Consider the following 26,991-nt stretch of genomic DNA (forward strand, 5'->3'; position numbering starts at 1 on the left):
GTCAGTCTTCGTTCTACCTCAGTTTCCCAGCTCTCTTCGCCAGAGTGATTTGGACACTTGAGAAAACCCCACCTCACTTTATCATCTCTGAGCGTTATTATGGAAGGTTTTACATCTCGCTCTGCTGAGACTTGCATTAATTACTTCTGGTAGGTCCCACAGCAGGCCCTGGACCTCGTCTGCCACTCTACTCAGTGGTCCCCAGGATTTCAGTCTTCAGATTCCACAGCAGGAATATGTGGCACCCTGTGAGTGGTTTTCTAAGGGTTTCTGAGGAGAAAGTTTAGCTGTTAACTGACTGGCACGTCCCTCTGTTCTCTAGGGGACTCTGCCTCTGCTGCCTCGCTCTGAAAAAAGCAAGTGCTCCTCACACCTCACACTCCAACAACTGCCAAAATCACACAAGTGTGGCCTGTGACCTCCCTTAGGGATGCCTGTGGGCAATCCCCTCCCCCCCACACACATACTGGAACTATTCCATGGTGACTTCATCTGCCTGTGACTTACTCGTTGAAAACAGTTGCAAAAATGCCAAATATGTGTGACCTTTTCTTTTCTCCTCAACAGAAGCCTGGAATGGTCCCCCCTCCACCAGGAGAGGAAAGCCAGACTGTCATTCTTCCACCTGGCTGGCAAAGCTACCTGTCTCCTCAGGGGCGGCGTTACTATGTCAACACGACCACCAACGGTGAGTCCTGCTCTGGGGAGCATCCTACACCAGCCCCTGGGTTTCTGCTTCTCTGGAGGGGTAGGCTTTCTCCTCCCTCCTTCACCTTCTGGTTGTTAGACTTTTTCTTTACAAATCTACCTCAGAGGCTGCTTTCCCCACAGTGCTGGGTGGTGGGAGTCTGAGAATGGATTGGGAAAGGTCATCCTTGAAACCAGCCTTGCAGTGTGGAACTGTGTTCTTCAAATCGGGATTTCAGAAGGTTCTGTGGTCAACAGCTGTTTTAAATCAAGTGAAACAGGTTTAGCCACTACATGATTTCTAGGACTTTTGAATGTACTAAGTGATATAGAAGCTCACAGACAAACATTTCAAGTGTGGTTTCCTTCACCACATTTCTTTCTCTTCTCTGAATTATCTAACTGGCTGGAGTTTCTTGGCATGTTCTTTGGGGAATGCTGGGAGCTACTTATGGGTTATTTATTCTAACAGATGTAGGACTGCACCTCCATGCCTCCAGTCATTATGGACTTTTGAGTCTTCACAATGACTCCAGGGCCCCAAGATTTAGACTCTAGGGCAAGCTGCAAGTAGGCCGGAGAAGGTTAATTAAAGGAGCGGTGGCAGGTTCCTATAATAAGGTGAGCAGAGTAGTGTTGTAGGCTGTCATCTTGGGCAGGGCAGGGCAGAGCAAAACCAGCTAACAGCTCTGCCCCTTGACCTCCATGATTCCCCAAGGCAATTGCCACAAGAGAACGAAGGATAGAAATACAGGAAGTTGGATTTGGTAGAAATCATAGATGTGTGTGCCAAGGCAGAACCTGATCTTACCCAGATCAACCTGTTGGCTCAGTCTGGGCTTCTCACTTTCCTTGTCTGTGCTCATCTGACTTATGGCCATTTTCCCCCATACGATGGGACCATTAATATGGCTGCTGATTATGAATGTGCACTTGGAGGGGTCCTGGTGACAGGAGAGCCAGCTGCTATTTAGAAAGAACAACAGAAAAAGCAACTGACAGCTGCTACTCAGTTGGCTGGTTTGTTCACATCCCCTGACAACCTGATCTTCTGTGGGCTAGAGGGGTGTGTTACAGTTGAATAGGTAACTGGGGTTTCTAGGAAAAGGGAAGTAGGACTATTTCTGACCATTCTAATCTTAAGCTTCCTCAAAACAAACACATGAGCAATTTTGCACTTTTATCAGACTTTGAAGTTTCAGAGGAAAGTGTTTATGTGCAGCTCTCCATCTGCAAAATGCAGAAATTAGACCATATGATCCTGAGGTCATCAAGAATTTGGATCCATGCCAGGGGGTAGAATTGTGTGGCTTTCTAAAATCAGTAGTGTGCGTGTGTCTTAAGTTAGAGAATAGTATATTTAAAAATATAGTAAAAAAAAATAGTAAAAAATTTCAGTGAGTGCAAAAGTGTTTAAAATAAAAGTAAAAATTCCTGGTTCCATTCCCTAGAGCTGTTTATGATGAATATTATTCCAGATATTTATATTCTCTCACCTTCTTAACAAATGTATGTTTATTCTTTCTAATAAATTGGAGAATACTACCCATGTTGTTCTATAAATTGCTTTGGGAGTGTATTATGGGCATCTTTCTATACTTATACATTTCATTCTAACTCATTTTTTAAAAATAGCTATGTAGTAGACCATTGCTAGTGTATGCTATCATTAGTTTAACTAACCCCTCTTTATTAAGGGACTATTTAAGTCCCATTTTACATTAACAGACAGTGTCTGGCAGCTTTTTTTTTCAGGCTCAGACTTTAGCATATGCTACTGAGTCAGGGTTTTTTGTGGGTTCAGGGATATAGCGATCCCAAGAGACTCTAGGCTAGGGATTCATCAAACTTTTCCTGTAAAGGGCCAGCTAGTAAATCTTTTAGGGTTTGAGGTATGTATAGTCTCTGTCACAGCTACTCAGCTCTACCACTGTCAAATGAAAGCAGCCATAAAGCCAGTGGACATAGCAATGTTCCAATAAAACTTTATTTATGGACAATGAAATGTGAATTTCAAATAATTTTTGCATGTCACGAAATGGTCTTCTTTTTAACCATTCGAAAATAAAAAAGATGCTCTCAGTTCAGAAATTCATGGGCCATATGATAACAGGGTGGTCTGGGGTTTGTCTACAGACCATATTGGCTACTGACCCCTGCTCTAGTCTTTCTGTCATCTGCAGTTGGACTGGCCCTACTAACACTTTCCCTCCTCTGATATGCTCATGGTAATCCTGGCTCCTTATTCGTACATTCTAAACACATGCCAATTTTATTTGTTTGTTGTTTAATTCATTCTTTATCTGTTTGATTTTAACAAATACTTAGTGAGTCTCAAATATGCTCCAGGCAGAGTGTTGGGTGCCGGGGATATAATAATACAGAAGAAGCAGTCCCCGGCCTCAAAGTGCTTCTTCTTATAGTGGAAACAGATTCTGAGTGAATATGTATTTGATTACAATCCTGAGCAGGGCTGTGAAGGAAAAGCCCAGGGCGTTTTGAGAGCATGTTCAAGTGAGACCCTGGGAGGCTTCCTGGAGGAAGAGGTACGCTTCAGCTTGGAAGGGATGAGGAAGGGGTTGCCAATGGGAAATTCCTCCCTGATAATAAAGAATTAGTCATGCTTGGGAGGGATAGTGCAGCCCCTGAACATCGTGGTCAATACTTCCCCTTAGTCTAAGGGAATGGGAAGCCTGACGTCGTCTTTCTGGTTCTTCTCTGGAATCCTTTCCTAGACTGGTTTTGTTTGGCTGCTGGGCTGCTTTATAAAATTTTGAACCTGACTGCCTTTCTGCACGAAAAGTATCAGAATAGCCACTTGCTCTTCTCACACCTGCATTTATCTGATCTCCTGAATCCTGGAGCCATTTGAGTTTGTCTCCTACAGCTGGGCCTGCTGCATCCACCTTTCTGCCCCAACACCTGAGTCTCTCTCACCTGTAACTTAGGTCAGACCCATGCACCACTACCCAGGAAGCAGATGCCACCAGTGTCCTGCTATAAGCCACTACAAGCCATTCCTCTTCTTGTTTGTCCACCTTTTTTCAAATAGTGCTAATATCCCGTAATCCCTTATCAATTCTTTTGCAGAGGGCGCTTGGGCACAAGAGGCGTTCTGTCCTCGTTTTTATACCACATACAGATATAACTAGTTTAAAGTCCAATTTACATTTGTATTACCTTACTCTGGATAATCTGCTTATTTTCAGATCCACTTAGGAATTTATAGAATTTATAAGGGATTGTCACAGTGCTCAGCTGGACTCTGGGGATATAAAATCCAGTAAGAGGCTATCTTGGCCTTCAAAGACTGCAGTTCTAATGGAATCAGAGAAACATAGGAACTAATAAGCATTGTGGGTGTTAGCACAGAAGTCTCAGGGGCTCAAGGAAGGGAGCTGTCAACTTTATCTGGGTATCAAACAAGTTTTCAGGGAGGGGCCCTTGACTCGGGATTCCACAGTGGGTTCACTGCATGAGCAAAGGCAAGGCAGCAAGGGAAAGCTGATGTATTTGGCAAGAAACAAAGATGTGAGAGAGGAGGTTAGGGGTCTGACCCAAATAAGACCTCCTGAGGCACTTCGAGGAATTGAGACTTTGCCCTGTGGGTAGTGGGAAGCTATGGTAGGGTTCAGAGCGGTGGCATGACATGATCAGAATACTGTGGCAGCAGGGTGAAAGGTTTAAAGACAGCAAACATGGAGCATGGCAGACTAAATGAGAAGAGAAGTAATGAGGTCAACTCCACATCTATAGCTGTGGCTGGAGAAGAGGAGGTAGAATCTGTCAGACAGGATGTGGCAGGTCAGGGAAAGAAGATTGCTCAGCTTCCTCTGAGTTTTTTGCCTTGTGGGCCAGAGCCATGTAGTGAGAATAGGGAACTTGAGGGAGGAACAGATTTGGAAGAAAGATGATGAATCCATGTTAAGTTTATGGTTCTTTGTGGGGCATTCAGGGAGAGATGCCTAACATATATTTGGATGGATGGGTCTGTGACTCAGGGGACATCTGGGCTAGACGTGGAAATCTGAGATGCTGCATGGCTTGGCAAGCGGAGAGAGGAATGGATTTCACCCCCACGTGCCCAAACAAGGTTGGTCACTGCACTGACCAACCTGCACAACCGCAGATGTTCACCCATAATTTACATTTTATTATCAGAGAAATGAAGTCATTAGCATGCAGAAGAACACCAGGGCAAGCATCCTGGAGAGAGCCCTGCTGAATGGCCTTTAAGGGAAGGGCAAAGGAGACTTTAAAAGAGTTGTCAGAGATGTGAGGAATCCCAGAGAGGGCAATGTTATGAAAGGTGAGGGAGAAAAGATTGTCAGGAAGGGGCAGTCACAGATATACTGAAATGTAGATCAGATTTATGGTAGGGGTGGTAATTTAAATCATTGTGGAAAGCACAAATTATTTAATAAATAACGTTGATCCAAATGGCTGACAGGAGGTTTCAGTGGATAAGTTAATGTAATAATGTTTTCATATAAACTCAGTAAGCAGAGTCTGAGACAAGGATTAAATGTTAACACCTTATTTATGAAGCGTAAGCCCAGAGTAGTGATAGTGGGTGAGAGAGGGAAGGGAGACAAAGGAAGATGCCATGTGTACTGGCTAGTCTTGACAGTGAACTGCAAAGAGACCCAGCGGGTCACTCAGCAGGTGCGCTCGCTTCTCTGAAAGGGTTGCAAAGAAGAACCATACCTTTGAGTAGTCCAGGAGGAAGCAGAGGTGTTTTATCTGCTTAACTCCCTCTCCTCTCCCATTTCCCACTGGCCAAACTTCTCTCCTTGAAGAACTGCTTCCCTACACCTCGGGTTGTGTCTTCTGATCCCCAGCATCCCCTCAGAAAGGCTGACTCCACCCCCACATAGTGCTGCTTCATCCAAGGCCACAGTGATGGTCAGGGGAGCACTGGTGAGGTCACAACTAAAACAGGAGTTGATGGGGATGTGAGGAGGAGCTCAATGTCTGTGTCCCAGTGCAGACTCCCATAGAATTGAGTGCAGTGCTGTACATCTCTCTCCAACGTCAGACCTTGACTTGCTTGTTCAGAGTTTCAGAGTTTCAATGACTTTTACTCATCCTGCGGGGAACTTTCCAAATCATCTAACACAGGAGTTGACAGAGTATACAGCTCATGGGCCAAATCCAGCTTGTGGCCTATTTTTATAAATAAAGTTTTGTTGGAATGCACTGTGTTCTTTTATTTACATATAATCTAAGGTTGCTTTTGCACAATGTTGGCAGAGTTGAGTAGAGACAATGTGGCTCACAAAACCAAAAATATTTACTATGGGGCTTTTAAAAAGAAAAGTTTAATGATCCCTAGTCTAACAAGTAGAACCATTCATTTTACACTTTGGGAGACAGAGCGCCCCATGTAGTAAAGAAACTTTAGTTTACTACATGTAGTAAAGCCACCTGGCTATTCAGATCCCAGGATATAGGTGGGTCCCAAGTCTTTTAATCTTTAATTTTTTGCCTCTGATCAGGGCATGGGGGTGGGGGTGAGGGCGCGGGGATGGTGGTGACTTAATTTGCAGGGAGGATAACTGAGTTCATAGATTAGTAGGAAAAAAGATCTGAAATAGCATTTATTTTTAAGGGAAACATAACTATTTTGCTAGAGCATTAGCTGAAACCCAGGAGAGCTGGGAACTGCTTTTAAGCTCATTTAACAAAGAATCCATATGTGTAAATGTTTTATTATATTATGTTTGCGAGAGAAACTTGGAGGACGAAACCAGGATTTGAGCTTTAGGATTTATTGGCCAAATGGTTGTTTTCTTGTTTTAATTTTTCTTTAAATGAGTAGATTCTCATTTAACTTTATTACACTAGGAGCTAGAGTGAGTTTCTAGATAAGTTTTCCAGTAGAACACTTTTAAAAGCATACTTTGAGCTTTTCTTTGTTACAAATAATTGGATACTTTTCTAACTCCCCAGATAGAACAGCCCTGATAATTCCCTGTTAATAAAGTTGCCCTGGGAAACTTCTACACCCAAAAATGTTGATTTATTTTTTTCTGTCCGTGTTGAACAAATGTGAGACTAAAAAGATGCTTTCATTTGGCACATTCGGTTGATTGAATGTGTGTGTGTGTGTGTATGTATGTGTGTGCGTGCATGTGTGTGTGTGCGTGTGTTTTCCTGTACTTATTTGTCTTTATTTTTTTTCTTTATGGATTCTTAGTGAAAAGTTTAGACCTTAAAGCTTACTATTAATCGGCTTCTGTGTGGGTTTTGTGTTTTCTTCTAGGGAATCCACTTTAATTTATAGTGTCGATACTTAAGTGTACAACACATCCCCCATTTCTCACCAGTTTTTAAGACTGGTAATCTCTTGGAATTTTCGCAGGTGCCAAGTGGGTTAGAGAGCCATTCACACTGTCAGTAAGTTGAAGACTCATAAAAGTCAAAAGACAAAGGAGACAAAAAGGATTTTATTGTTTGCTGTATTCTAGGAAGTTGAATTACTTTGAAAAAAACTGCTTTTGGTAAACAATGCAAGAACTTTCCTCATTGGCTTTTGGGTGGAGTCACTGATTAGCAGCAAACGATTCAGATACAGAAGTAAAATTAAAGAATGTTGAATGTGACCCAACAACTCCATTCCTAGATAAATACCCAAGAGAATTGAAAGCACATGTCCACCCAAAAACTTACATACAAGTGTTCATAGCAGCATTACTCATAATGGCCAGAGAAAACCATCCATCAACTGATGAATGGACAACCAAATGTGGTACATGCCTACAATGGGATGTTATTCAACCATAAAAAGGAATGAAGTACTAATGGATGTGTGCTACAACATGAATGAACCTTGAAGAACATCACACTAATTGAAAGAAGCCAGACACAAGAAGCCACATATTGTATGATTTCATTTATATGAAATGCCTACAATAGGCAGATCCATAGATACAGAAAGTCAGTAGTGGTTTCCAGGGACTGGGGAAGGCGGGGTGAATGGGAGTGATTACTAATAGGTTGAAGGCTTCTTTTTGAGATAATGAAAATGTTCTAAAAATAGTGGTGATAGTTATATGAGTCTGTGAAATATACTAAAACCCATTGTGCCGTATGCTTTTGGAAAGTGGTTTTTATGGTATGAGAATTATATCACAATAAAATTATCAATAAAAATAGGCATGGCAGGGACTTTGGCAAGTTGATGACTTTTTTGGTGTCATTCAGAAACAGTTCCTTAGATCAGGGGACCCCAAACCCCTGGCTGAAGACCGATACCTGTCCATGAGTTAAGAACCTGGGCCGCACAGTAGGAAGTGAGCAAAGCTTCACCTGTATATGCAGCTGCTCCCCAGCGCTAGCATCGCCACCTCAGCGCCACCTCAGATCATCAGGCATTAGATTCTCATAGGAGCACTGGTCCCTGGTGCCCAAAAGATTGAGGACCACTGCCTTAGATGCCTTGCTTAGAGATTCCTTCTGCCTGGTTCCCAAACTTTTGTGGACCTCAGAAGCGCCTAGGGAATTTGTTTAAAAATACCAATACATGGATCCTACTACAGACTTACTGCATAGGAATGTGTTATTTAAAAAGAATAAAAATTTCTGCTTTATTTTTTTAAGTGTTCTCTGATAGTCACTACCTATTTCTAACTTGGCAAGGAGACTTAGTAACAAGATTGATCAATGTATAGTTAATGTATCAAATATTATAAAGTTGAAGAGTAAATTTAAACCCATGTTTCTGTTTTTGAACTAAATACAAATTTTCTTCAAACAAGTAAGCACTATAGTCTCAAGGATAAAGCTTATATAACTATAACTATTGTAGTTAAAGTAGAATCTCATGAAAGAACTACTTGAAGACAAATAACTTGATTTTACGGTGACAAGATATAGAATGAGTATAAAACTGCCAAGAAAAGTACTTCACCTGGCTTATGCTTATATTCTTAAGTATTGTCAGGGTAGCTGACTTGTGCATATTGTCATCCCTCGATATCTGTGGAGGATTGGTTCCAGGAACCCTGCAGATACCCAAATTCTGAGATGCTCAAGTCCCTTATATAAAATGGGGTAGTATGTGCATATAACCTACGTATGTTTTTCCATATACTTTAAATCATCTTGTTACTGAACTCAAGGGGTTCGTCACTTAGGATGTTCTATTCAAGAAGAAGACGTGGCTATGGCTGTGCTTAGGTAAAGGCAAGTAAAGGCAATGGAATTCATATCTAAAGCTCTGGCTCTCTGAAGGGAGGCTAAGCTATTGGTTATATACAGTATTTAGTTAATTACTTGTTGATTTCTTCTTTGCAGTGGGCTAAACTTATCAGTTTGGGTTTCCTCACAGGTTACAGCCACCTCTGTAAAACACTGTGCCACATTTTAACATTTAGCAAGAATAGCATTTAGAAAGAACCACCCAGACCTTGAGACCCTTGTCCTATCTAAGTCTGTAGATTACTTATAATACCTAATATGATGTAAATGCTGTGTAAATAGTCATACCGAATTGTTTAAAGAATAATGATAAGAAAAAAAGCCTGTAAATGTTTAGTATAGATATAACCATCATCAGCCTAACTACATAGTACACATCAGCAACAATGTAACTTTTAAAAAATATTTTTGATTCATCTTATGATTTCAGAACTTTCGAGTCAATAACTCAATTTTTTTAAATCTCAGGATTTTTTGCTATTTTAAAAATACCGAAGGACCCTGGTTTCAACTTTGTTTCTAACTAAGGCTAAGTCAGAGAATTTGGGGCTTACACTGTTTTCATTTTTCTATTCTGCATAGCACTCAGACATCTGGACAAAATGGACATCATCCTCGTCTTCAAGCAACTCAATCTAGTGAAACAATTCAGGCTTTGGAAATGAGGAATTGTTGTAAAGTTTCTTCTTTCATGTTTCTCCTCTCTGGAGATTTTTACTTCATTTTGGTCAAGAAGTGTGTGCCAGCTTATAGTCGCTGTTCTCTCACCATTCATCACCTTGCAGAGCCCAGTGACCTGCTGGATTCCAGTGGGATCTGATGGTCTTGAATAACTGATTCTTATCACAGTGGCTCGGATCTCTATGGTCATTAAATCGACCCATGTTCATTAATTAAAAGCCAAAAAAAAAAAATTAGGTGACTGTTGAGTTGTGTACCCATAAGAAATGATATTTGCTTGGTTTGAACTCTTCAAAAAAAGTACGTGTCCGTGATGACTAAATTTCTAGGGAAGTGGCATGATAGTGCCTCTGTATGTGGTGGTAGGAGGTGTGATGGTCAAGGCATAGTTCAGACCTCCAAATCCTGGTGAACCATCCTGTAAAGATGCAGGTATAGTAGATGTCACAGACTAGTTTGTCTTGAGGCCTGAGGCTGTCCACAGAAACTTTTTATTCTATGTACACAGTTCAGTTAGCTGCTAACATTGAAAAATTGGGAGGTTTATCATAAACGTCCAAATACTTGTCTTCTCTTGAAATATCATGAGATGTGGCCATGTTGCAGAAAAATCGGACTGGCGAGAAACCAAGCACCACTCAGAGAGTTGGAGAACTCAGGTTTATTACGCCAGTGGTCCCAGCAGAGGTGGCACTGTGAAGATCTGGGCCCTGAGCACAGGGGTAACCTTGCTTTTATAGGGCTTATCCCCACAGTTACAGCTGGCTTGGGCCGATTGGTTAATTTGTCCTCAGGCTGTTACAGACCACTGGAGTTGCTATGGGTTATAGGCAGTCACAGAGCACAAGATTTTCAGACAGGAACTTAGGCAGTACATCTGTTATATAGATAGAACAAACAAAAGGGAGGATGAGTCTTTAGTTAATTTCAAGGTCACCCTGCTCTTCAGCCTATGTGGCAGACGTATCTACAGAAGCAGAACAAAGAGCTGATTATAAGGTTAGCCTTTTGAGTGGAAAATTATTCTTCAGCCTCACCGGACCTGCCTTCCTGCCTGAACGCAGCTGGGTGGAGCTGAGAAGGTTGCCACTGCCCCCGATTTTTCTCATACTCAGTTGGCTTCATGTGTGCATTTTACATGTCTAGTTCTTGTGAGTATTGAGTTTGACCTGTATCCAAATAGATCCTTGTGGATTTGTACCAAGTATCGCAGGGGAGAATTAGCATTAGATACAGAGCATGGAAAATATTTTATAAATGCACTTGGAAATTGGAGATTATGAAAGGGGACCAGGCAAGAGAATGAAGGATCTAGGGAAAAATGACTAGTCAATAGTTATGAATCATCAACTTCAAGGAGGACCTTCAGACTCATCCCATGCTCTGCCTTATTCTTGGAGCTTTGATGTGCAGGAAGTATTGCCTCTCTGGGCCTATGTAGGTGTGTTAGGGGTGGACAAATGGGAGCATGTGATTACAGCAAGGAGATAGGGTCCACACGGAAGAGCAGTCTGGACAGATATAATTAGTGTATCTGTTTAAAGGATTAGGTCCTATGGAGTCAGTGAAGATGCAATCATGCAATGTGGAAATTATCTGTAGGTTATTAAGTGAGTGGGCAAGGACCATGTGAATTGATTATCAAGCAACAAGTGTTTGCTAAATGCCTTCTCTGTGCCCAGCTCTAATTATCCACTTGGATGGCTTCATGCAGGGGTGGTGTGGGTGAACACAATGGAAAAGCCTACATGTTTGCAAAGACTGAGTGGTTCCTGAGGTGGAGAGATTGTTAAATGGGACTTTCCTTGTGAATTGTCAGTCAGTTTTCCTTCCTGCTTGAATAGACCTCTGAAGGTCTCTCCTGGCTCTCAAAATCTTTGAAACTCAGGTGGAAACACCAACGTGCTCATCATCCCCCACTGTTTGGGAATGTGCCTTTCTTTATATGTAAAGCTGGTGTGATTGCCTGATGATCAGATCTTTATTACTGAAGGAAGGTCTTGGAGTGGGGTAACAGCTTTTTTTGTTATTTCAGTCCAAGTTGGATTCCAAACTAGACAGTGCCAAGAGGTGTGGGAGGAGAATGGGGTGAGATGTTAGTGACGCAAGAAGGCCTGTGTTTACTGCATGCCACTCCCTGGTTGCCATTTGCTGGGCTGTGCACAGAGGGACGGAGACCTGATTCTGAAGGGTCCTGTTGTCCTTGGACAGATAAAAACTGGGTCCTGCACACAGTAAGTCCCCTGGACATTCCTGTTGAATAAAACTTCTTCACTCTCGCCAGCCGTGGGAACCGCTTAGCTGCATGCCCAAAGATACCCTCAGCCTGTGAAGAAACAGGTCTCATAATGGGTGAGAGTGGCGGAAGTTATTGAGTTGTCTGGCACAGGGATGGACTGTGGGGAAAATATGCTGGAAGGGCTTCGACCCCTCCACCCCAACCCCAGGCATTAACCCTTTAGTAGCCATTGTGGGGACCTAGTGAGGGGTTCTGGTGATTGGGGGATCTCGGGTGGGAGATCAGGGGAAAGCAGTGTTGCAAGTAGTGTGGAAAGTTTTTATTATTTTTATAGGTGGTCTGACTACTCACGTGCTCTGCCTGGATACCATATGAGACCAGCACTAGAGTCGTTAGTGATTAGCTGTACTCTGGTCCCTGATGGTTCGTCTCCTTGCTGCCCTTCTGTGCTCTGCCACAGACCCAGGGCCTCTGCTGGTGAATCCCCGGATTCCTCTGTCTCTTATTTATCTAGGCTTTCTTGCTCCCAGGTCAACTCCATGTGTTAGCAACAGCTCAACCTCCATCCCGGCCTCCCTGTGTCCCCAGCCAGCTCCAGTCATTCATTTCTTGATATGGGTTGAACTGGTTCCTCTCCCAACAAGGATGTTGAAATCTTAATCCCCAATACTTGTGAATGTGAGCTTGAATATAGGGTCTTTGCAGATGATCGAGTTAAGATGAGGTCATACTGAAGTGCAGTGGGCCCTGATCCTACATGTGGGGTCCTTACAAAAAGGGGATTTTGAACACAGAGACACAGGGAAGATGTGAAGACACAAGGAGAACACCATCTATGAGCCATGGCATGGCTAAGGCTACCAGAAACTAGGAGGAAGGCCTGGGACAGATACTCCCTCACATTCTTCAGAAGGAACTAACCCTGCCAACCTTGACCTCAGACGTCTAGCCTCCAGAACTGAGATACAATACAGTTCTGTTGTTTAAGTTCACTAGTTTGTGGTATTTTGGGCTCAGCCCCAGGAAACAGTACACTTTCCATGCGGCAGCCTAACGTGCCACTAGTGGTCTCTTTGGGTACTGCGGAGCCAGTTAAGTGGTATTGTGTCTGTCCTCCACAATGCCCTGGAGAGGCACAGTCTGTCCCCCTGCATCTCCGTAAGGGTCAGGTAGCACTAGCAGCAGAAAGAGTGGCCTGTTTTCCTGTTGCATTGTCAGTATATCAGTAAATGTGGGATAGACACAGGCTTTGACTTAAAATAGCTGCCTGGGTCCCAGAATTGTGGTGATTCCGAGAGAACTAAGTACAGAAAGCTTTTACACAAGCTTCAGAAAAGAGAGACATAAAGCAATTGACTTTCAGATACTTCTGATCCTTCTCTTGACTGTTCTTGAGTATCCCAGAGAGGTCTTGGCTGAAGGTCATGCCCACAGCTCTGCTCTTCCCTGGTTTAGTCAGTGCTTCTGCATATCCCTAGCCTCCAGAAGTCATGATTCCCCCAATCTCTAAAAAAGAGGATAGGGTTGGTTTGGAAAGCCCTTTCAAGCTCTGTATTTCCCCTGAGGGACAGACCCTAGTGGCCATGCAGACAGGGCCCAGCTCCCTGCAACCCGTTCCCTCTGTCCTTCATTGTGTTGGCTAGGATGCCCTCTACTTCCATGACGCACCTTTGCATTTGGGTGCAGTGTGTGGGGGTGGTACTTGTTCACTGTGGTTCTTTCCGAGTGATGAGATTAGAGAAAACTTTTATTTTCTCTTTTGCTTTTCTGTGTTTTTCAGCGTTTTCTCCCTGGACCTAAGTTACTTTTATAAGTAAGATAGAAATAATTTCTCTGAAATAGAGAGGACTGGAACTGAGTTCTAATGCTCTTTCTTGCTTCCCCTTCCCCAGCATAACAACATTCCATCCTCCTCTGCTCCTCTAAAGAAGTGGTCTTGTGTTCTGAGGTTTCTTCTGGAGCTGAGATGCACAAACCGGAGCCTGAAAAGGACCTGGGCATTTTTATTTGGTGTGAGGAGGATCCAGAAATGCTGGGCCATGAGATCTCTGCCACAGATGGAGGAGTGTGTCCTCCCCTCTTCCTGCCTGCCATAGATAAAGACTTCGCTTGCTTTCTGTTGCTGGTATATAAACATATGTGTTGATGGGGCGGGGACACTATAGAAAAGGGTACCAGGAGGACAGCAGGGCGAAGCCTTGGGAAACAGGTCAGAGGACCAGAAGCACACAGTGCCTTTGAACACATATCCCCACCCAGCTGGCTCAACTCTTGTGCACCAAGAGTGAATACTTATTACCAGGTGTGCAAATGCAAAATCTTAGCAAGTTTTAGAAACCGAGATGAAACCCTTAAGAGGATTCTATGGCAACCTGAATATTTGTGGTCATGGTGAATCTCTTCTTTGCTCTTGAAGCATCTGTCCTATTAGGTTCAGTGTATTTTTTGTGTGTTTTTTCTGGATCTCTTGGGTCAACTTACATGTTCGCTACAGTTTTCAGCAGCACCACCTGTTTGGAGGAAATGGCATAAACAGTGTATGCTTTCACTCCGGAGGAATTTGTGGGTTGTGTATCTTAAAAAAAAATGTAATGGCCCTACCTCCAACACCTGGAGGCAGGGTGAACTGTCGCAGCCCATGGTTCCCAAAGTGGAGTTCCCGGCCAGCAGCATCAACATCACCTGGAATCTTATTAGAAATGCAGTTTCTCAGGCCCTCGCTAGACCTTCTGAAACTCTGGGGCTGGGGCCCTGTGATCGCATTCATCAGCCCTCCAGGTGATGCCAATGTGTTCTAAAGTGTAAGGAAGCACTACTTTCTACCCACCTTGAAGACTGCCCCTGTTTGTCACATTCCAGTGTTTTCCTATATTGATGAGGCTTTCATGGTTCTTTGCCAAGAGATTTTTATTAATCTGCTCATGCAATTTCCCATGGAATCTTATTTCATTCAACTCTAAAATGCTACCTATTACTTCCCCATTTTGTGTGGTCTCCTCTATTCTGAGTGCCCTTTCTCTATGTTTGAGAATAGCTTATTTCACCCAGAATTTCTATGCATATTTTACGCTGTCGGTTCATGATAAGGACTTGTCCTGTGCGCTGGAAGGAGCTGCTGGGGCCCTTTGTGATTCAGGGCGGGATGGCCTTCCTCCGCAGCTTAGAGGCGCCTTTGTGCCTGCACCTCAGAGAGATGATTACTTATTTCTCTTTCCCAAAATAACCTTAGCTCTTTCTGACAGTTTCTTCCGTCTTGTGAAAAGCAACACTTTCAGTGATTTCGAGCATTATTTCTAAATGTAAAGTCACACCTTTTACTGGAAAATCTTCTAAATGTGGATTAGGAATGCAGAGTGATTGAAGTCCATAAATGCCGAGTTTCTCAGGAAACAAATCAGAAAGGTGGTGTATGAGTGGAAAATACCACTTCCTGGGAAGAGAAGCTTCTGAATAGTGGAGTGGTGTGATTTTTTTCCATGTAGAGATTGTGGAAGACCAATTTGGGGCATATTAAGAAGCCACAATTCAGCATGTTCATGGGAATGATCCAGATACGGATCTGGTGGCCTCGGGGCTGGCACTGGCCATTTATAATAGGGCAGTGTGTTTTGGTGGATGTCCAAACTACATCCTGTTGGCAAGGGGCATCCTGATATAGGGACGGAAGCCCACTGAAACTAGCTATGGAAAAGAACATTTTAGAAGGCTGTGGGGCATCTCATAGCTGCCCCGGCTTCAAGACTAGAAAATTAGGTGCCGAGTTGATTGTCTTGTTTCTGGGACCTCGTGATATCTCATGCCTACTTCTTTCTCTGGGTTTGCTTCGTACATTTTTTTATCTTTGTGGACTTGCTTTTTTTCTTTAGCAGCCATTTAGCAGAAAATGGTCACTGGTAGTGGAAGACGCAAGTCCTGTCCTATGCAGTGCTCATTGGCCCCCGTAGCAATGGCCGAGTGAGTGGGCATACCGTTGGTGTGTGGGCCTGCACAGGAAGTGCTCTCGTGTTCGGACAGTTCTCAGAGAAGGGTCTTGATTATGTGTAGTAAATAGTTCTAATTGTTTATAATGCTTTATAATTCTGATTGTGATTTTTCTCAAATCTTTTCATGATTTCTGCTTTTTGAGGTCATACTTAAAAAAGGACCCTTACTAAGAAAAGAAGGTAATATTTTCTTCTAGCGCTCTCGTGGCCTTTTTTTTTTCACTCTTTAAAATTTTAATCCAGATGGAACATAATTTCAGAAAATCTGTGAGAAATGAACGGATCTACCTTAATGTTTTTCAAATCGTTGGCCTGTTGTTCCGCAGTGCTTACTGATGGATTGAGCCTTTCGCCATGGCCCTGAAAAGCCCCTCTTTCCCATCCATATGCTAACCCCGTCTGCTTGAGTCTGTTCTTGTTTTACTTTTTCTGTCAGTCTTTCTTTCTCTACTCCAACACTACACAGTTTTGTCTCTCTTTCATGGGAAGTTTTCATATACTTGGCAAAACATTCAGATCGGGTGCAGTATAAAAATCGTTTTATTTTGGTGTCATTTTTAAGAATTAACCAGCATCAAATGCTTGTGTAGTCTTTTAGGAATTTTCATTGTATATACATTTTCCTGAGGCCCTTTTATAAATGCACCTGAGAACCTGTGTGCACTGGTCACGTAACAGCGTGTTTTGGGCATGCTGTTCATTATCAGTACTCCCAGATGTTACTTCATTCACTGGAACAGCTGCACAGAATGCCATCCTGTCAACACAGCATAATCAGTCCCTTATTGGTGGGCATTCATGGCATTTCTCCGGAGTTTTTTATAACCTCTAATGAAAAATGCTCTGGAACATATCGTTATACTTACATCATTGTGCTCCTAGAACTGTCGTTAGGTCAAGAGGGATGTGCACTTGGGCTTTTCAAAGCTGTCTCCATACTGCCTTTCAGAGGCATTCTTAGCCTGCTTTCCAGATTTTTGCTAACTAGGGATTATCAGTCTTGAAAAAAGTTATATATCCGATGTGTTAAAAAAAAAAAAAGTGTCTTGTTGTCATCTTAGTTTCTATTTCTCCAGTTTTGAGTGAGAAGGAGCATCTCTTCTTTATTGGTCGTTTGCAGTGGTCTTTCTGTGAACCACCCATGTATGTTCTTTTGTTCCTTTTATATCACGCTACTTGCTCAATTAGTAATTCATGCTATGTGAAGAGAATTGGTGCTCCGTCCACTCGCCCTGGTTCTTCTCTGTCTTTCCATCATTTATGTCTTTTTATCTGCACGCACGCACGCGCACACACACACACGCGCACACGCACACACGCACACTCTTTCTCTCTCTCTCCCCTCCCCCTCCCCCTCCCTCCCCCTCCTCTTCCCACCCCAACCCCCCACCAGTTACACACACACACACTCACTTTTTAAATCATCCACTGGCCATGTAACCGAACTTAGTTCTAACAGTTGTGTCTTCATTCATTCATCAAACACTTATTGACTGCCTGCTGAACTCCATGCCTGGAAGGCAAGCATTCGTTTATTTGACGGAGTTGCTGCCCTCAAAGTACATCAAGTAGGAGGGATGGATTTGAAAGCAGGTGTTATAGTTGAGGTAGGAAGAAGCCATCCATGCTCCCCCAGTCAGTCTGTCAGCTTCCTGAGGGCAGGGTTCATGCTTTAGGCTCCTAGAGCCCCTCCCCAGGCCTGGTGCCTGTTCATAGTCAGTGCTCAGAAAGTCTGAATGATGTTGACAGGGAGCACCCAGGACCATGAGGTCACCCGGACACTCCCCATGTCCCAGCTGGGATAAGAATATCCTGTTGGTCTTGATCTACCAGCTCTGTCTACACCACGCACCTGGAAACAGGATTGCATAAAACTCATCTTTCTTGTCCTACCTCTGGACTTTGTGCAAAGTCAGGGCCTTAAAATAAGGCTCTGTGAAGGAGACGAGGTCCTGCTAGAGCACCTCGTTCCCCTCCCTGTCAGCCTGCCTGCCTGCCTCATTATGCCTGCTGCTCTTCAGAACCTCACTTGGTACCTTTACCTTTTCTGCTTCCTTAGTACAGTGCTAACTCCTGTCTTCTTAATCTTCCCTGATTCTAGGAAAGACTCTACGGACTCAGTTATACTAAAGTATTTATGGCAATCTACTCTAACTCATAAGTCTCCCCCAGGTACTAAAACAGATAACAAAGCCTCACATCAGAGCTGGGACTCCCTGGGGGTGGATGTTGTGAACCTGGTATTTATGGAAGGTTGGGGTGGAAATGATGGGCATTTGGGGGTTACACGCGTCTTGCTTCTCACCGTGCCTGAGCCTAAGTCTGACTCATGCCCTGGGGTTTTTGTCTCTTCTGGGTCCCTCCTGGTCTGTGGCTGGTTTCCGTGCTCTTGTTACTAGTAACTCTACCAGTATGGCCTGCATCTGGTTAGTGGCTGAGACTGCTTTGTTAAAATGCTGACTTCCGAGTTCCACCCAAGACCTACTAAACCAGAATCTTCAGGTGTGAGATCTGGGAACCCGTATTTTTAACAAGTGGTCCCAGTGATCCTGATAAATAACTACATTTGTGAAACAAGACTGGAGCTCTGCCAGATACCTCTGCTTAGGTTCTGGAGCCTGAGCGGTCAGTCTTTAGTTTTGATAGTTTCCTATCAAACTAACTGACCTGAACTGACATTTGGCTGCCAACATCTATTGTCTCAATGGCAAGAAATCCTTTTCCTACATTACAATCAGCCCTCATTAACCCTTGACCCAGATTCAGGGATTCCCAGTGTGTTTGCCCAGGTCTGCGCTCTGTAAGGAGATTGGTACATCAGGGATCCTAAAGGAATTGAAGGACAGGCTTGGAGAGTTCCAGGCAGAGCACCCCTCCCCTCACTAGAATCCCCCCACCGCTCCTGGCCCTGCTCTTCTCAGACCCTTTGCAAGGTCTAGAGCCAGTTCCAGAGCTTGGTTCAGGCCAATATCAAAGGGCCAGGGTATCACCAGCCTCTGTATCATCTGTGAAATGGATGTACAAGCCGCTGCCCAGTCCAGATCACAGGGTTGCGTAAGGATGGTCTTTGAGTTGTTATGAAGTGGGAAGTTGTGAACCACCGATAGTGATGTTTCTCTGTTTAACTAAGGGACACCCCTACAGCTCAGAAATGCTAAAAACATTCTAGCTCCCTCTTCCCCAGTGGTGCCATAGGTGGAGCCCTCCTCTCCTCTCTCTTTGGGAGATGTGCTCTGTGGAAGGAGGAATGAAAAGGAGGAATGAGGTGGAGGGGGGGTGTGGAAGTTGGGAAGCAGAGAGAAGGAAGGGAGGAAGGGAGGAAGGAAGGAAAGGAGGGAGGAAAGGAGGGAGGGGGGAGGGAGGGAGAGGGTTTTGGTTTATCAGTCTTAGTGTTGTTTAATGTGTTCTGAGGGCTTACTGTATGTCAGAGACTGCTGGAAGCTGCGCTTCATTGGCTACCGATCCCAGCACCGTGAGGCCTCTGTATGTTATCCCCACTTTATAGTGAGGCAGCTGAGGCTGAGTACCACAGCTGTTCAGTTATAAGTGGCGGACCTGAGATTCAAACATCTGCTGTGTGACGCCAGCACCTGAACTCATAGTAAGAACTTTAGGCTGCCTCTGAATATTTGAGAGGTGTTTTAAACACCAGGGCCAGGTCTCCATTCCACTTCTTTCCTCTATTGTGACAGCAAAGTCCTGGTGTCCCTGTCTCTTCTTTTCCCCGGAGCACGAGAAATCTCATTGCTTAGGGGAGTGCCCCCCGGGACTGACAGGGCTGTAATCACTGTATGCTGGAAACTGGGGAGTGTTAACTACGGACTTCCCACCCCTTCTCCCTACTCAGGCTTGACTCCTGCCATGCATTTCTCACTGGAGACCTCAGGTCTCCAAGGCTCAGGGTCTGTGTTTGCTGAAACTTGGGGCCCAGTGGCCAAGGTGAAGTCTTTTCTAGCTGCCAGAGATGAGAGGTCTCTCAGCAGCCCTCCTGCTGCTGATGAGATGTGGACGATCCTGCAGAACACAGTTCTTTGTTGGCAGGGCCCGCAACAGGGGTTTGCGAGGAGCCTGTGTGTCTTTCCATTTGCTGAGAGTTCACCTGGTCGGATCCCCCTTCCAGAGGGGTCTGAGCTGTGTGTGAACAGGGTCAGGAGCAATTATAGAAGCCCCTATAGAAGGTGAATCTGGATGAAGCTTCTCAAACAAGAATTTCTTCCTTATGTCACTAGATCATTCACGAATCATCAGATCTGAAACCAGCATGGAGGAGTATGGCTCCAGAGCTGGGGGTGGGGAATTGTTGCCTGTGCAACCCCTTCCTTGACCCTGCCTAAGTGAAACACCCCCAGATCCCACAGCATCTCAACTCTTGGTGGAGGTGGTGCTGCCCATTCCATCTTTAGAGTTGCAAGGGCACCTGGATGGCTCCTGTCCCACTCGGGGCACCCTCTCTAGCTCCTGCTATTTCTTCCGGAGGGGCTTAGGGAAGAGCCCAAGCTCATCTGACCTCTGGAGGAGTGACTGACTGGATGGGAAGAGGCAACATTCCAAATGACACATCTAGGATGCAAGAAATAAAAGCCAACGTCTTTACCATGATCTTTGAGACCCTAGAGCATTTATTCTCAAACCTAGACATGCACCACAATCATCTGGAGGGCTGGTTAGAACATCACAGAGTCCACCCTTTGGGTTACTGACTAAGGAACTCATAAAGGGCTGAGAACTAGTATTTCCAAGTTCCCAGGGGATGCTGATGCTGCTGATCTCAGGACCCCACTGTGAGAACCACTGCCCTGGATGATTCAGTCTGGCCCTGTTACCCCTGACCTCTTCTTCTGCTTCTGCCTACAGCCTCTTCAGCCATGCTGTCTTCCTTGCTGTCCTTTGAAAAATGACAGACATATGCCTGCCTCAGAGCCTTTTTATATTCTGTTCCCTCAGCCTGGAATTCTTTTCCCTCAGATAGTGCATGGCTTGTTCCTTCGCTTGCACAGTAGCCAGCTTCCAGGATGGCCCCCAGTGCACCCACCTGTTGCTACATATGTCCTTGTGAGTCCCTCTTACCGCCTGTCAGGATTGGTCTGTGTGACCAGTAGACTTTGGCAGTGGTGATGGAGCATCACTGAGGCCAGGTTATAAAAGGCTCACTCCCTCTGGGGGAAGTTAGCTGCCATGGTGTGAGCAGTCATGTGGCAAGGAACTTTGGTTCCTGCCAGCATCCATGGGGATGAGCCATCTTGGAAGTGGCTCCTTCAGCCCAATCAAGCCCTCAGATGATGCAACAGATGATGATATACTGACTGCAGCCTCATGGGGAGCCTGAACCAGAACCACCCAGTCCAGCCGCTCCCAGATCCTGACTCACTGAGTCCATGTGACATAAATGCTTGTTGATTTAAACTGCTAAGTTTGGGGTAATTTGTAACACAGCAATAGATAATAATAAATGTGCCTTTCTCAGTGAGGCCTTCCTTCCTTAGCCACCCAACCAAAATTACATTCCTTTCTAATAATACTTTTTACCCCCTCCCCTGCATTATTCTCTTTAGTGCATACCACTATCTCATTTATTTTATTTATTTATTACCTGTCTCTTGGCATGACTTTCTCCTTCTACCTCCATTAGAAAAACTTTAAATTTTCATTCGTCAAGAATTTTCTATATCGGTATTCAGAATTAGAACAGCATCATGACTGTTGTAAGGTAAGCTGAAGGAGGAAGATGGAGTTTAACCTGTCAGAGTCTCTGCAGTGTCCCCAGTGCCCAGAACACTTCTGGACACAGAGTAGACCCTCAAATATAACAAGTAATAATATATCAATGTGTAAAATGATATGTTAATAACATACTCAAGAATATAATTTGTTATATTAAATATCATATTTAGATTATAAATACTTCTGATGTTCATGATAAATGTTAACATAATAATGTTAATTTTCAGGGTAGTTCTCAAATGGACAGTGGTGTGTAGATTAAAACAGCACAGTTTGCTGCAGCTCCCAGAACCCCAGCACAGAGCTCAAAGGTGTTGATGTGGTCAGCACATGATGGTCTTTGCTGTCAGACTGAGTCCCAGCTCTGCTGACTCTCACCAAGGTTGCAGTTTCTTCCATTGAATAATAGAAATGATAGCACCCATTTTGTTAGTATTTTGTGACCACTGAGGGACACTTGGGGGAACTTGGGGTGGGCAAGGCACAAATGGATGTTTAGAGGGTAGTGGTTTCTCTTATGTCAAGAGCCCATGGTTGGAGGTCAGATTTCATTTAATTTTAAGAAAGCGTTGGGGGAATGTCCTATAGCCAGAGACATGTAACGGGAAGGTGATTGCAAAGCCAGAGGCCGAGGAAACACTAGTGCATCGGAGGGGACCAGAGCCCTTTCTGCTGAGTGTTCCAAAGGAGAGCTGAGTGGGACCTCTAGACACTGACCGGCTCCCATGTCTTGCTGCCCAGCTCCCAGACCCTGGCACGGGGTCTCCTGTCATTCTGGGACTCACCTTCCTGGTTGGGGTAAAGGACATGGACAAGCAGAGCAGGGTGGCAATCCAGCTTCCAGGTGAAGGACAATGGCTGGAGAAGGGGGCAGCAGGGCTGCCATCTATCTGTCTAGGAAAACCTGAGCAGAGTCTGGCAGACCCTCCTGGTGAGGAAAACGGTATAGGAGAGACTCCGCAATTGGGGCCAGCACCAAACAAGGGAATGAGAGAAACAAGAGATAAGTGGAACACAGAGTTAGAAGCAGGAAGGGGGAGTATAAAGAGAGGCAATGAAAAGAGGACTTCAGGAATCTCAGATTCTGGCCAGGACAGGAAAGCCCAGTTTCCCTCTGGACTGGTACCTGTGGTTATTTCAGATGATGGCCACTGGGGGCAGCAGAGAGCCTCCACAGCCAAGGAAATGGACCAATCAGGAGCAGGAGTCCACTGCTGGCAGTGATTAGGAGAGTGTGAGGTGCAGCCAAGATTTACAGGTAGGCCCTAGAGAAATCAGCATAACCAGTGGCCTAGGTCCAAGGGCTTCTTGTGGCTTTCCCACTAGAAGCCAGCACCTCTAGTCCAAGCAGGATGCAGTCTTAAGGGGAAATGAAGTCTAGAGTGACTTTAAAATTAATAACTCTTACCTCATTTACTGTTTTATTGTTAGTATTACTATTGTTATTATTGTCTTAAGGTGGCTCATCTGTGGTCTGAAACCCAGATTTACATCGCTTTCCACCCTTCAAGTGTATTCTCTCTTTAATAGTTTTGTTCTACATGGGGCAGCCACTGTAATCCACTGATGAGGAAATTAAAATTTCTGGCTTGTAGTGTCAATGGCTAGAATAGCAGCCTCCCTCAGTCTGGTTTGATCTACCGTCAGTTCATTTGTGTGTGTTTGGCTTCCTTAGTTTCAGGAGAAGTCTGAGCTGAGTTGGAGTTACCTTTAGGGAAAAAAAAACAAAACATGTTTTCTTATAAATTGGGTTGGATGGGCAGAGGCTCTCACTTCTCCCACTTTGATCTCACTGTGCCCTCAGAGCCTTTGGGACCTGCATGGCAGTGACTCTGTTAGGAGTCTGGATAGTCACCTAGAATGACCTAGAACCCCAAGGATGGAACTCCAGAGAATGCAAAAGTGGGTGTGTGGAGGCCTCTATCCAGAGTGACGTGAGCCCCAGGCTGCCACTTCAGTTTTGCTTTGGCTTGGTCAAGGGGCCTGGTGTGCTATAACTAGATTAGCAAGTCTTTTATTGGAAAGACCTGGAAATGGCTTCCTCCCTATGGGTGGTATGGTCATCTAGGGTGATTTTTCCTGCTGCTAGTGAGATCACGCACCCAGAACCCCAGTGGCTCTCTGCAGATAGCTGCCTGGCCTGGCTCTCTTTCTTCCCCAGGCTCTTTTTGACTTTGTTTTGGATTGGTCAGAGCTGGCCAAGATTGTGAGATGGGCAGGGATGAATTCTTCAGGCAGCTGCATTGCCCATGCTGGAACCCTGCTGGAGGTTGTATAGAGAGATTCAGTACTTATGAGGAAAAAGGATTCCAGCTTCTGGGGGATCCGTGAATGACCCAGGCCAGTGAGTGCAGGGATATTTTAGAAGCTGAGCTCTCAGCAGACTTCCACAAGTTCCAAGATGGCAGAAAAGAGTTGCTGGTTCTTCTTTCAATATAAGGTCAGTGGCATCAGCCACCACAGGGATGAAAGCATTATCACAAAGGGCATGGCTCTCTGGGGGTACTCTCCTGCTTTCAGGAGAATGGAGATGTTTGTTTATCCCTGGAGAGTAAAGGGCACATCAGATGGGAATCTACATTGTGCCAGCACAATGTCCATCCCTCCATTTTCCTATCTGTCCAGGCATCCATCCATCAAGTGAGGTGCTGTGTTTGAAAGCAGGAACCAGCCACAGAATTGACCCTCAAAGAGATAAGATGTAGGATTAAAATCTGCACTGTCTGAGAGGTGGGAGAAAATGCTGATTCCCTGGAAGGAACTAGGTGAAATGTGTATGTCTGGGGGCTCTTAGGTCAGGCTCTCAGACAAATCTGAGATAGACTTATGTGCAGGAATATGGTGTTGGGAGCAGCCCCTCAGTGAAAGGAAGGAAGCAGTATTGCAGTGCAGTCAGAAGAAATGACTTGGCTAGCCTCATGGGTGACTCTGAGCTGGATGGCCCTTTGAAATTGTTTGACTTGAGGCAAGGGAATCGGTAGGCCATTATCCCCACCTTGCCCCTGCCCCCATCCCACACTGACTACCCCTTTGGATGTGCATCACTTCCCATTCTCCTACCTCAGGCATAACCTTGGGCAAGGCAGCTCCCCTTGGTTAAAGGCAATGCTCTAAGAAGGAGTCTGCTGTCAGCTTCTGCAGCTGGCGACATCTGGGCGATGTACTATAGCAACCACTCTAGAGAGTTTGGGGGTTTGACAGCAAGGGAGAAAAGCAATCTAGCACGGCTGTATGGTGGAAGAGGCAATTTAGTTGAGATTTGACAAATACACGAGATTCTGACATCCAGGTATGGTGGGGGTGAGTGAACAACTATAGCAAAGGCACGTTTTAAGACCAGCAAGTGGAGTTAACTGGTGTGGAGTAATGTCAGTAGGAAGTCAGTCTGGACAGACAAGGGTGCCTTGCTGGAGCACCTTGCTAGGCATTGAGAGTCCTACAAAGTATCTTCTGTATGCCACGTTGGATATGAGCTAGCAAGGGATTTTTGCTGGTGAGTGACCTATGGGGAAAGAAGGGCTCCAGGGTGAGCATTTTGCTAGCTGTGTATGGACTGATTTTAAGTGGGAAGACACAAGAGGCAAGTAGTAAGATGGAAAAGAGGCAGGGAGGTGAGGAATGTGATAGAGGAGGTTGCCTCTGGGCTCCAGGAACTGATCGAATGTGGGTGGTTGGAACTTGGGGAGGAGCCAGTGAGACCGTAGAGGTTGTGTCCCAGGAGTTCCAGGGGTCTGGGTTAGAAAGGGGAAGGTGAGCTGGACTTTGTGCAGGTGGGGGTGACAAAGTAGCCTCTGAGTGGCGCTGATGGAGTGGACAGAGAGAGGCCTCTTTAGAAGGTGGCGGAGGCTATATGGTGTGTCTCCTTCCTGGGACAGCCCGCCTCACTTTTTATGAAGGCTGTTTTCTTATCTAAGTTCCAGCATTTTCCTCATCCAGCCTGGCTTATCTGTTTGTTTGTTTGTTTTTTTAACTCTGATAAAGCACTTACTGGGTGTCCATGTCATCTTAAGCACATGTCCACCCATTTAATGCTCTTATAACCCTATTTATCTCCATTTTACAGTTAAAAGAAAACTAAAATACAGGGTCAGATGACTCCCAAAGTCAGCTTATGAGCAGCAGAGCCTGGAATGCTTTCCACAGCCCTTGGGCTCGAGCAGCAGTGGTCTTCATGGTAGATTCTCTCAGTCCTGATGTCCAACTGCCAGCCAGCCACATCCTTCCTCCCACAGGAGGTCACTGAGCCTGTTTTTCTGCTCACTCCTCATGAAAGACCTCACTGCTCCCTTTCTTGGTCACTGCTGTGACCCTTACTGGCTGTGTCCCTTACTTACCCTCCATTCTGTTTTCTTTTCCTTAAGATGCAAGGGACCATATTACCACCCAGCTCCTAGAGCCATTAAGCTCCTTAACCCCAAACAATGGGTCTTAAGGTTTTAAGACCACACTGACCAAAGCTGGAGGGCAGAAGTATTGGCACCTAGAAGACCAGTTAGTCCAATTCCTTCCTTTTAGATGAGGAATTGAGAGGACCAGAGAGGTAGAGTGACTTGCAGAGCTCAGGTTCAAACCCAGGTAGTCTGGCTCCAGACTTGCAGCTGTTAATAGATTTTAACCTTTGTACTATCTGGCCCCTTTAATGATTCTGGAAAGATACGGAAGTTGTTACGTGAAAAGAATATACAGTATGATTTTGTTTTGTTTTAAGGATGTATATCTGCCTAGAAAACAAGTTTACATGTAGATATCAGTGTTGGTAGTGGGGACTTCGAGTTGTGAGGTTATAGGGGATCCGTTCTTCTTCTTTGTGCTTTTCTACATCATCCAGTTGTATGTAGTGAGAAAATATTATTATTTTCAGCACAAGATAATTTTATGAGAAGTCTCTGCTCACAGCAGTGAAATGGGTAAAGTAGTGCTCAGGGGATGATAATATAGCTGCAATATTAGCTTTATTTCTGGCCGGACCATGTAGCTGGGCATTGGAGGTGGCCAGTCAGATGTAGCAGTTATGATTCAAACAAGACGTAGAGCTGTAGGACGGGGAAGGACTTTGGAATTCACCCCCTTTGGAAGAGGACCATGTCTCTCTGTATGACTCCTGGGTCAGTGCTCCTTCCTCTGTGCTTTGGGGATTCAGGTGACAGTGGCATTCAGGGAGAAATATCCACTTGACAGCTAGGGTCCCTGAAGGTCCATGAGTTGGCAGCCTCAGGGGATAAGAGAAGGAGGGGCACTGGGCGAAGGTGTTAGAGCAGCGGTCTCCAACATTTTTGCATCAGGGACTGGTGCTCCTTTGAGAATCCGATGCCTGATGATCTGAGGTGGAGCTGAGGTGGAGATGCTAGTGCTGGGGAGTGGCTGCAAATACAGATGAAGCTTTGCTTGCTTGTTAACCTGTCACCTCCTGCTGTGCAGCCCAGTTCCCAGCAGGCCACAGACCACTACCTGTCCATGGCCTAGGGGTTGGGGATCCCT

General features: G+C 44.9%; 1 protein-coding gene across 8 annotated transcripts in view; it reads left to right on the plus strand.

The window, feature by feature from the left end:
* The window catches only part of GAS7 (growth arrest specific 7), a 204,867-nt gene that overhangs the window by 117,945 nt on the left and 59,931 nt on the right, over window positions 1–26,991 (plus strand). For all 8 annotated transcript variants that reach the window (XM_016121292.2, XM_016121299.2, XM_016121293.2 and 5 more), the window contains exon 2: window positions 568–688. In XM_016121292.2, the coding sequence (XP_015976778.1) occupies window positions 568–688 (121 nt within the window). The remainder of the gene's footprint in view (window positions 1–567; window positions 689–26,991) is intronic.

Source organism: Rousettus aegyptiacus, unplaced genomic scaffold, assembly GCF_014176215.1.
Source record: "Rousettus aegyptiacus isolate mRouAeg1 unplaced genomic scaffold, mRouAeg1.p scaffold_m13_p_6, whole genome shotgun sequence".
Taxonomy (NCBI): Eukaryota; Metazoa; Chordata; class Mammalia; order Chiroptera; family Pteropodidae; genus Rousettus; species Rousettus aegyptiacus.